The 10,904-nt window shown below is 50.2% G+C and overlaps 1 protein-coding gene across 1 annotated transcript in view; it reads left to right on the top strand.

Annotated features, from left to right (window-relative positions):
- Clstn3 (calsyntenin 3) overlaps positions 1-7,501 on the top strand; it is a 20,200-nt gene extending 12,699 nt beyond the window's left edge. The window contains exons 11-13 of the mRNA XM_036181952.1: positions 2-51; positions 6,142-6,344; positions 6,597-7,501. Coding sequence (XP_036037845.1) covers positions 2-51; positions 6,142-6,344; positions 6,597-6,737 — 394 coding nt within the window. The 3' untranslated portion in view covers positions 6,738-7,501. The remainder of the gene's footprint in view (position 1; positions 52-6,141; positions 6,345-6,596) is intronic.
- Positions 7,502-10,904: the final 3,403 nt, after the last annotated feature.

The raw sequence follows: 10,904 nt of genomic DNA, 5'->3' as shown, positions 1-10,904 counted from the left end.
CTCCTCCTGAGATGGCTGGACACAGCCTGGCCAGCTCCCACCGGAACTCCAGTACGTAAGCTGAGTGGGGATGAGGAGCATGGCATGACATCCATCTCTATACCCTTGGGACGGGAGGAGGCAGTAGATCCTACTCCTCTGGGGTACCTGTCTTAGTAATGTCTGTGGGAGAACCTCTGCATCCCCCTGGACTGTTAACTCCACTGTGAAGGTGAATCCTGGCTCAATGCAGGCTGCTCAAGCCTGGAATCACAAAGCAGTGTGGACTGTAGGCATTTTATTATTCTTGCTGCCCTCCAAGCTCTCAAAGTCAAGTTAGCTGGGATCTGGAGATCTTCTGTAGTGAAGTTATTTATGCTAGTTATTATGCTAGTTAATATATAGTTATTACTCTAGCATACTAGGACTACCTGAAGATGCTACTGGGGGTCTAAAGGACTTTTAGGAGTTATGTGTGATGGTGCATGCTTATGACACCAGCACTCAGGAGGCTGGGGCAGACAGGAGGAAAGCCTGCCTAGGCTATGTGGTGAGGTCTGTCTATTAAAAAAGAGAGAGGGAGAGAGAAAACGAATAAACAAATAAATGTGATCGAAAGAAAGAATTACAGAATAGCTACTCTCCCCCACTCCCTGTGGAAAGAGTAGGCACTATTAGACATGTAATTGTATGTTCTCTGCAAAATCCCAGGAATATTTCTAAATCAACACGTGCCAAATGTTGTCTGTGGATGGGGCAGTCTTGCCCACTGGTTATGGACTTTTACTAGTGGCTCAATGATTGTTTGTAATAGTAAGACTTTCTTAATTAAAAGAGAAAAAAAATAAAGAAGAAAGGAGAAAACATGAGTATAAAGAAGAAAAATTAACCTTGCTTCTGTCAGATTGAGGCTACCATCCTGCTGGGGTATGTTTCTACTGTGTTTCATTCATCTATCTATCTATCTATCTATCTATCATCTATCTATCTATCTATCTATCTATCTATCTATCTATCCATCTATCTATCCATCCATCTATTATCTATCTGTATATCTATCTATCCATCTATCCATCTATTATCTATCTGTCTACCAATCTATCATCTATCTATCTGTCTATCTATCTGCCCATCTATTATCTACCTACCTATCTACCCATCTACCCATCTATCTATCTATCTATCTATCTATCTATCTATCTATCTATCTACCCATCTATCTATCTATCCACCCACCCACCTACCTATCTATCTATCTATCTATCTATCTATCTATCTATCTACCTACCCATCTATCTATCTATCTATCTACCTATCTATCATCTATCTATCTATATGCCTATCTATATATCTATCCATCTACATGCCTACCTTTATTTCTATCTATCATCTATCTATTTATATATCTATCAATCTATCGATTTATAGATCTATCATCTATATTTTATGAAGTCGACATCACACCATCTTGTAACCTGATACCTACCCTTCAGATTATAAAATAAGTCTTGTCTTAAATTATTAAAATCTGAACAGTGGTGGTACATTGCTGAAAGCGACTCTTGGGAGCCCTTTTAGGATTATTTTCAGAGCCCATTTGGAGGTGCGTTTATGTATTCCCGTCACTTTTGAGACACACCTTGCTTTTGACCCAGTGAAGTTACCCAACTCCACTGTCCACGCTTGTGTAGGAGTTGGCTCTGGGGGTCATTTAAATGTTTTAAGCATTAAGCCTACCCTCAAAGGCCACAGGCTGTCACTTTTGAAAAGCAGCAAAAGGTCACAGGCTCTTTAGGCAATTCCCCGAGGAGCTCATGGCCACTGGGTCACCCCGTGCACCTTTTGTTGGGCTGGATGCCGGGTTCTACTCCCATGAGCAGGCTCAAGCCAGATCTGGGTGCCATGGCCCTGATCTCAGTCTTTCTCTCTTTGGTTTGAGGTCCCAGAAGGGATGTCCTTGTTCTAACTGCTCAGGGCTTCCACCCAGAGTGCCCAGATGCCTTGTCCCTGCTGGCTCCAGAGGCAGTGTTTGTTGTCCCTCATCCCCCTGCATACTGTCCTTTTGTGACTTACGTCCAGGTCAACCACACTTCCTGCTGAGCTTTCCATGGACAGTAGCCACCTGCCTTTGCCTCTACCCTTATTTTGGCCCCAGTAGGCACAGAGTTCACCATTTTTCTGAGGCCATTTGTGAGTGATATAGCTTGAGCTCACCAGGTGACACACTTCCTCCACACCTACCAAACCTGTTGCATACACTGATTCTGACACCAAGGTGTTCCCGCCACTCACCTCCCATGTCCAAGCACTGATCTGCACAACTAGGGTTTCCTGGAGCTGCACTACTCTAAAGCTGCAGTAGAAGTAAACTCTACCATCTCAGAGGTAGATGAGCTGTAGAATAGACGTAGATGACGGAGACAGTAGACGTAGCTCTGCCGTCTCCTCCAATGGCAGAAGCTAATTTCTGTGCAGCTTCTTATGCAGCAGAGAAAAGAGATCCCAGTGAATAAGAAACGGTCAAGGAAGATTTTGGGACATAGACAGAGTTTGCACTTGTATTGTGGAGAGTAGGAGTCTCAGGCAGGCAGAAGAAGCATGAGAGACGGTGAGGACTGGAGGGTAGTTAAGGAGTGAGACAAGATGATGAAGACATTATGCTGTTATCTCAAACTGTGATTCACATCTGTCACATAGGGAACTAAAATCTTTTGGTGGTTGACACCCCAAATTGGTGAGAGACAGGTATCATTGCCTTTTTATTTTATTTAATTTTAGTTAATTAATATTATTATTGTATATTTGGGTGTATGTGAGTGTCTATGTGGGCACATGTGTGAGAGGTCAGAGGTCAACTCTGTGGAGACAGTGCCTTCTGTCTTTACATGCTTTCCAGGGACTGGATTCAGGCCAATAGACTTGCAAGGCAAACACCCTTACCCACTGAGCCATCTTGTCAGCTCCATTAGTGTTTAACTTTAAAGATCCCCATGTAACTCCATGGCTCAGCAAAGTTTGGGAAACATTTCTCTACTTTGATTTTTCTAAGTACCTGAAGCACCACAGAAAGATATGCAAAGAAACAGTATTAAAAAGAAAATGATGTGGACGTGGAAGAAGAATTGAAGTTGTCTGGGTGAACAAAGGGACTAATTCGAGTGATGGGGTAGACTGGAAAGGGTATTGGGGGGGACTATATTCAAAATATGTTATGTACTTGCATGGAAATAGCCCGTGTGACCCTACATAATGAAATAACAGAAACAAAAGAAGAAAGGAAAGAGAAATCCTTCTGAAAAGATGACGAGTTCTCTCAGCGTCCATGGTCGAAAGAAACGAAAGGACGGGAGAAAATAAGCCCGACATAGCACTGTGTACTTATATTTCCAGCTACTTGGGGCAGAGGCAGGAAGACTACTTGAGCCCAAGAGATCAAGCCCAGCCCAGGCAACAAAGCGATACACCATCTCATGAAACCAAACCAAACCAAAACAAACGAATCTAAAGGAAAATACTCCAAAGAGAAAAGGATCTGGAAGGCAGGCAGGACAGCAATGGGGAGAATGAGATGTGTGAAGCCAGGGACTGATGTCAGCTCATATAAAGCGGATACTGGGAGCTGCTGTGTGGCTGCAAAGCTGTGCTGGATTCCAAAATCCGAGCTGGTAGCTAACGCAAGAAGGAGCCTGAAAAAGTGTGGAATCACAGGGTAGGAGCTGGGTGTGGAAAGACAGCTCTCCTGAGGCGCTTTCTTCATCAAGGGGGGTGGTGTTAGGTGGGGCTATAGACTGCTTTCAACAGTGTCTCTACGTCCACATGGACCATTTGCTAAGCATCCCTTAATGTTGGCTGCAGTGGTCACTCAAGGCCAGAATTCTCTACGTAGATCTAATGCAGCAAGATCTAATGGGCTTTTTGAAGTCTGTAGCTAATTTAAAATTTCTCCCAACCTACTGGCTTATCCTAATGAATCAGAGTTGTTGGCCTACAGCTGGAGTGTTTGCATTTGTCCTTTCTGAAGTCATTTCATGTTCATGGTAATCAACATGTCATTTCCCTCATTGTGTCGGGGCCTCAGGGGTACAGATGCATCTGATTTGGGTTCATTATTATGGTCTCCATTAGTGCAAGGTCACCTGCTGTGGCACTCTGAAAGTGGAATTGCCTGGGCTTGGCCACAGGGCCCATCCACTGGCAGGGCCATTACTCCTTGGACTTGTCCATTGACCTGGGGACCTGAGACGGGCTATTTTGGGCACTTGCACAGAAAGAGAAGTTCTGTTCCCTTTCCCCTGCTACCCCCATACCTAGGCAATTGAGAAATGCTGATCCAACCAGGCCTGTCTTTGCCTTGTAGCCAGGGCCTAGTGAGCCTGCTGGCCTCGCCCCCGCAGAGTTAGCTCTCTTTGGCAAGTGGTCCCAAGTGGGCCATGGGTCAGGTTAGGCTGTGAACCAGCTTGTCAGAGAGTCATCAGGGCAGCCTTAGGGAAGTGTGTGGTGGCTGGGACAGCCCCAGTAGGCATTCTCCACTTACCTGATTGGTCCTGGAGTGGTGGCCGTGTATGTGCTTGGCTGCTGGTAAGCGGGGTCTGCAGCTGGGTGTATGGGGCTTTTATGCTGTCTCCTCTAGGCTGTTCTTTTTCTTTTTCTTTTTTCTTTTTTGCATTTTTAAATTATTATATTTGTGTTTTAATTTTCTGTTCTGTTTCTTAATGTGTGAGTTTTAGGATGTAGGTAAATCTGAGGCTGGGCTGCAATGAGACCTTCATGTACGGCTTGCTTGTGTGATTGATTGCTAGTCTGATACACACACACACACACACACACACACACACACACACAGACTAATTCTCAGCAATAGGATTGCCTAGGGTGTGAAGAGAAGTGTGGATCCATGTGGCAGGTAGTAATCCAGCTGCCCAAGAGGGCTTTGGGCTTGGGAATGTATCTGTGGGGTGTCTTCTTCCACCTGCTGTCTCAGGGCTTTGCGGCTCCCCTGCTTTGGCTCCTTACGCTTCTCCAAGTACTCTGTGTGTGTGTGCAGAAGGCAGCCCAAGTTGGGTTTACAGCTGCTTGTTCTGCGGCCCTTGGGGCCCATGCCTGTAGTGCTTATGCCTTCCTTCAGGGGGTTGCTTGGTTTGCCCAGCTGGTAGGGAGTTGCGTGACCCTGCCTATATGGCTCTTTGGTGCTGTGCTAGCGAGTCTGACACGTATCCCGTTAATCCTGCTCTGTGAGCGGGCTGCTAGGTGGCTGGTACAGACAGGTGTGTGGGTAACTAGAGGCCTGGCTCGGGTATGGGGCATGGCAACATTTGTCCAGTTATGTGCCCACTCGCTGTTCATTGGCATGTGCCTGTGTATGCACATCTGCTTTTCCGCCATCAGCTCCAAGGTCCACGTGAGAGTGCACATACCCATGTGTTTCTCTCTGCCCGTGAGAGTTCATGTACCCCTGAACCTGGGCATCAGAATGAGGCTACAGGGCAGGGGGTCTGGGGGTTCAGCAGTGGAAGTAGGAACACCTCAGGGGGAGACTGGGAAGGAACAGAATCCCCGCAGGACCAGGAACCTCAAGCCTACAAGGAGAAGGGAGGTGTCACGGAGCAGGAGTGAGCTCAGACCAGGTGGGTAAGTGGAGGGGTCATTCCTTGCCACTGGAACCTGTCCCCAGCCTTGGGGACAGCTGCTCCTCTGGTCAGGAGGCTAGGCTTACAGCTGCTTCTCTCCTCATCCCAGTCAATGCCCTTTAGCTGGCCCTCTCTTTCCCTCTGGGAAACAGGTGGTCCCTGGAGAAGGTCCAGGCAGAAAGGCAGAGGCAGCGCCTAGTTTTTGCCCTTTATCCAAAGGCAATATGGTTGCTCAAGGCAGCACCAGGCTGAGGGCCCTCTCCACACCACCCACCTCTCTTTGCACACCTCCCTTCCAGTCTGTGTGTCTTTGGCCCTTGGAGCAGCCTTCTCCCATTTCCTGTTTACCCTTCCTGGTGAGGTCTGTTTTTCTTCCATGTTCTCAGGTTAGTGGCTTCCTCAAGGCCTCTGTGGGGCTGTCTTTTCTTCCCAGGACCTCTTCCCTTGAGCAGTCTCTTCCCTCAGCGCCCTACAGCCCCTGTGCCCCGATCTCCCAGGTGTGCTGTGCTCCCCTGACTCCTAGCTCTCCCTGCAGTGGTCCCCAGTGCCGCTACGCTCATCATTGTGGTCTGTGTGGGTTTCCTGGTGCTTATGGTCATCCTCGGCCTAGTGCGGATCCACTCCCTTCACCGCCGCGTCTCGGGAACTGGTGGACCCTCAGGGGCTTCCACTGACCCCAAAGACCCTGACCTCTTCTGGGACGACTCTGCTCTCACCATCATCGTGAACCCCATGGAGGTGAGTGGCCTGGAGGAGTGAGGGGGCAAATACCCCCGATGAGGGTCCAGGCTCCAGATGAAAGCTCTTGGTACAGCTGCTGAGAGCATGGAGGAGGAAGGGGGAGATGCGGGAGGAGATGCAGGAGGAGATGCGGGAGGAGATGGGGAGGGACACCGTGATGGTGCGTGCCTGCCTACGCGTCTTCAAGGGGAGGCTCTGGTTGTGGGTAGGCTGTTGAGCTCTTGTTCTCTCTGCCTCTGCCCTCTCCAGTCCTACCAGAACCAGCAGGCCGGTGTGGCAGGGGTTGCTGGTGGCCAGCAAGAGGAAGAGGACAGCAGTGACTCGGAGGCAGCTGACTCCCCCAGCAGCGACGAGAGACGCATCATTGAGAGCTCCCCACACCGCTACTGAGGCTCCAACCCTGCCTAGAGGGAGGCCTGCCCTGGAGGGACAGGCACCCGGGCAAGAAAGGGAGAAAGGCATTCTGAGAGAAGAGAGACCAAGGCGAGACAGAGCTCTTCACGCGGGGTGCTCCTTCACTCTCAGAACCCAGCAGGCCCAGCAGGCCCCGCACGGGCCGCCCTCCTCCTCCAGCTTGCCCCTGCCTTGGGCTGCCCTTTCCCTGGCATTCTGAGGCGTCTGCCCTAGCTGGCTGCGCTGGGAGAGGCTGGGTGACTTTGGCTGCCAGTCATGCACTGTATTGGGGAGGGAGACATTAACAGCCATGGTCAGGTGGGAATGGGGTTGATTAGGAGCCTGCTGTGTGCCCATCTGTCCTGTCCATCGGGCCTCCCTGCTTCCCTTAGGGTCCCCTCGCCTCTACTTCCATTTCACTCTGGGGATCCCCGCCCCCCTCTTGTCCTCTTTTCCTCTCCTGCCTGACCAGGCCCAAGGTCCTACGGTCCCCGTCCCTTTCTCCATGGCCTGCTTGTGCCTAGGTTGTGGGGAAGGAGGCGGGGTGGGGGCCCCGGGTGTGTTATATATAGTGTATATTTTTTCAATGTTGTCGTGAGCACAGCTCCTGTGTTTCTGTGTGCAGCTCACAGCCTTGTATGTGTGCGTGTGTGTGGCATTGTCATGTCCTGGGGTGAGGGTAGGGGATGGGTGTGGTAAAGGAGGGCCACACCTTAGGGTTTTCAAATAAAACAACCAGAAAAGAGCTCTAGCCTGCTGTCTACCTGGCTGATGCTGTGTGATTGTGGGCTCCCTGACCTCAGAGGCCATTTCAGGTCTCTGAGCAGGTGGAGGTGACATAGGGCAGGGCTGGCTCTGGCTGTCATTTGGTGCCCTGGCTATGGGAACTCCTAGGGTGTCAGGTCCCTGGGAAGGTAAGAACAGGGGATAGGGTGCAGGGGGACGACATGACTCACACTGTCCTCTTCCCTCTGCATCCTGGGAAAGAATGATGGAGAAACATGGCCCAGTACTCTCTGGGGACCCTGTCAGCTCCTCCTCACCACTTTCAACATCCCACCCCAAGCACATCAGCTCCCTCCTGGAGAGTCTGAGGGAGGGGCCTGGCAGTTCTGCTCTTTGCAACAAAGGGATCAGGTTTTTTTTTTTTTTTTTAAATGTTTGTTTTCTTTTCTTTCTTTCTTTCTCTCTCTCTTCTTTCTTTCTTTCTTTCTTTCTTTCTTTCTTTTTTTCTTTCTTTCTTTTTTTTTTTTTACTGATCTGTGACTCAGGCCCCAGGGACCTGCTTTGCCACATCCCCCCACATGGCTGTTGAGTGGTCTTAGCTCTCTTCACACTGAACTGTTACGATGGCAGATTCTGGTCTGGCCTCAACCTTTTGGGCCATTGGTTCTCTGGCTTTGGTTGTCCCTAGGCCCCAGGTGAAGCTAATGAGGAGGAAGTTGATGCTGTAGACACTATCCCTCCTGTACTGTCCCTGTCCAGGCAATACCAGGGCACCTTAGTTCCTCTCTGAAGAGCCTGTGACCTAGGGCTTTCGCCTTTCGCTAGTTCTTCGTGGTCCCCCATCCTGGAGTTTTCAGTCTGCTGATGCTCCATTCGCCTACGTTCCCACTTCTACCAGGTGCCCTGGACCTAGCTTACATTCCAGCTCTCAGCTGTACGTTAATGGCTCCACATGTACGTCTCTCACCCAGGTCTTTTCCTTTTTGGTATTTCCACCTGTCTACAGGTATGAATCCCTGGCATCCTCTGCCTCGAACTTAGCCTTTGCCCAGACTGCAGTCAGGGTTCCTCTCCCTAGCCTTCCCATGCAGCGGCCTAATCCAGAAAGCTGGCAGTCAGTCTAGAGTCCTTTTCTCACCCATCCCCGTGTCCACATGGTGACAAAAGCTTGTCGTGGCTTCCTCAGTTTCCTCAGACGTGCCATGCTGCTGCTGTTGTCACACTGATGTGTGACCCTTCACCTTTGACCTGGTCTGTCCTGAGCCTTCTACCTGCTCGGTCTCCTCTGACTTTCTCCACTCTCGTTCACCTTTAGCTCTGGGCCTTGTGGCCTTTCCAACACGCTGCCACCTGTGTCGTTCTCTTATTTGGAAAAATCTTCCTTTCTGCCACTGGTTGAGTCAGTCCCAGGTCCCCTGGCAGCCTCTTGGCCCCTCCCTGTCTCTGGCTTCTTTGCCACCACTACCCCTGCGTACCTGAATGCAGGGCACCCGAACCACTGGCGCTTCTGAGAGCTACCCTGCTCTTCCCTGCCTGTCTGTCCTTGTATGAATTGTTCCTTCTGCCCGGCGTGTCTTTCCCCTTTGACTGCCTAACAGCCCCACTCATTATTGAGGGCTCCATTCACCTGTTGCCTCTTCTAAGAAGTCTTCTGTGTTCAGATACCCTGTGGACACACCTCCATGGCAGCACGTTCCCCCCAGAGGCTGTAGCGCATGTGTGTCTACCAAATAGAGTCTCTTTATCCTCTGCAACTTGTATAGGGCCAGGTACACACCAGGAGCTCCCAAATGATGCACGACATGGTGGGTGGTCCTCAGACTCAGAGAAGACTTCCTGGGGAGAGGGGAGAGCTGCCCTGGTGACCCATTGGCCTGGGGAGTTTGGAGGTGGAAGGTGGCCCGGAAGATGCCCTGAAGTGTCGTTTGTATCTGTGGCAACACCGCATGGGAAGGAGCCTTCCAGGTGCTCCTGTCATCCTTCAGAAGCCCAAGGTGAAGGTCAGAGGCTCAAGAGCACCAGAAGCTTTAATTCTCCAAAGAGTACAAGAGAGTCTGAAGTCTACGGTCCTGACTGCTAGTGCATCCGACCTCCCTCTCCTCCCTCTTGTCAGCCTCCTGATCCTCACCCAGCTGAGTCTCAGAGACGAGGCTTCCCAAGCAGAAGAGCAGAAGCCAGGCCTTACCATTATTTTGTTTGCTCTGGAGCCCCTTGTGCTGTGGCTAAGGCTCGGGCCTTGGACTCACTCACTTTCAGATCATTCTTTGTGACCTCTGTACCAGTACATCTTGACTCCTGTCCCTGATCTCTTGTGCCTTCTTACCTGGCATCTCTCGGTCTCCCTGTTTCTGTTCTCTCTTTCTCTCTCTCACACACACACACACACACACACACACACACACACACACACACACGAGAGAGAGAGAGAGAGAGAGAGAGAGAGAGAGAGAGAGAGAGAATAATAGAATTAGGCAAGATGCCAACATCAATGATCCAGAGAAAAGGCAGCAGGCAAGAGTCCAAATGGGTCTTTATTTTCTTGCTCAAGATCTCCTGGAACATTCCCTAACCTCCCTTACAGAATCTGGCAGAACCCCAGGATCTCAGCTTTGGCTGGGCTTCAAGCTCACCCATTCCCAGTTTAATTAGACTTAGAAAGCACATTTCCCTGGCCACACTCAATTTCTCCTCCTGCAGTGGAGGCTTTCCCTCCTGAGTCCACTCTTGATGGTGGAAATTAATTAGCTTAATCCATGATGAAGATCTGAGTTCTTGGGAAGCTACCCCGCAGAGGCAGGTGTGTCAACTACTAGTTCAAGGACAAACTGTGTCTTTATTCATGTTGCCGCACCAGGACCCTGGAACTTTGCCTAGGTGTCACCAGGGCACGAGGATGCAAGTTCAGTGGAGTTGTGCATAGATCCACCTTACACTTTTGGGCTCATCAGTAACACTTAGGGATTCTCAAACCATCAACCTCACCTTGGGGGCTTTGTTGGGTAGGGTCAAGAACTAGTTAGCTCCCGTTCTTCAAGGAGCTGTGGAAGATCTCAGGTCCCTCCCAGATTTCAGCTTTTCAGAGACCCTCCAAAGTGATTTCACAAAAACGCCCAGACCAGTCACAATGTGCCGTTCCTCTGGGCTGTGTGAGGATCCCTTAGATCCTTCAAAGCCTTGGGTGTTTCCTGTGGATGTCTGTAAGTGTAGCGTGTGAGCACGGACTGGTGCCCACACACAGTCCCACTGTGCACAGTGGGTGCCAGTTTCTCGAATCCACTTCACTCAGCAGCTTGTAGAGGCTCACAGCTCTCTCCTTCCAGCTGCCTCCTGAGAGGGAGGAAGGCATGGGGAAGGGAGGTAAGTGTGAGGGTGATGGGTAAACCCCTGGCAGGCAGCAGGGAGGAGCTGTTTTATCTGCCTCTGGTGCTGGAGTTATCG

This window comes from Onychomys torridus, chromosome 3 (assembly GCF_903995425.1).
Source record: "Onychomys torridus chromosome 3, mOncTor1.1, whole genome shotgun sequence".
NCBI classification, from domain to species: domain Eukaryota; kingdom Metazoa; phylum Chordata; class Mammalia; order Rodentia; family Cricetidae; genus Onychomys; species Onychomys torridus.
Note: the sequence above shows the minus strand (reverse complement) of the source record. Positions and strands in the feature narration are given on the sequence as shown.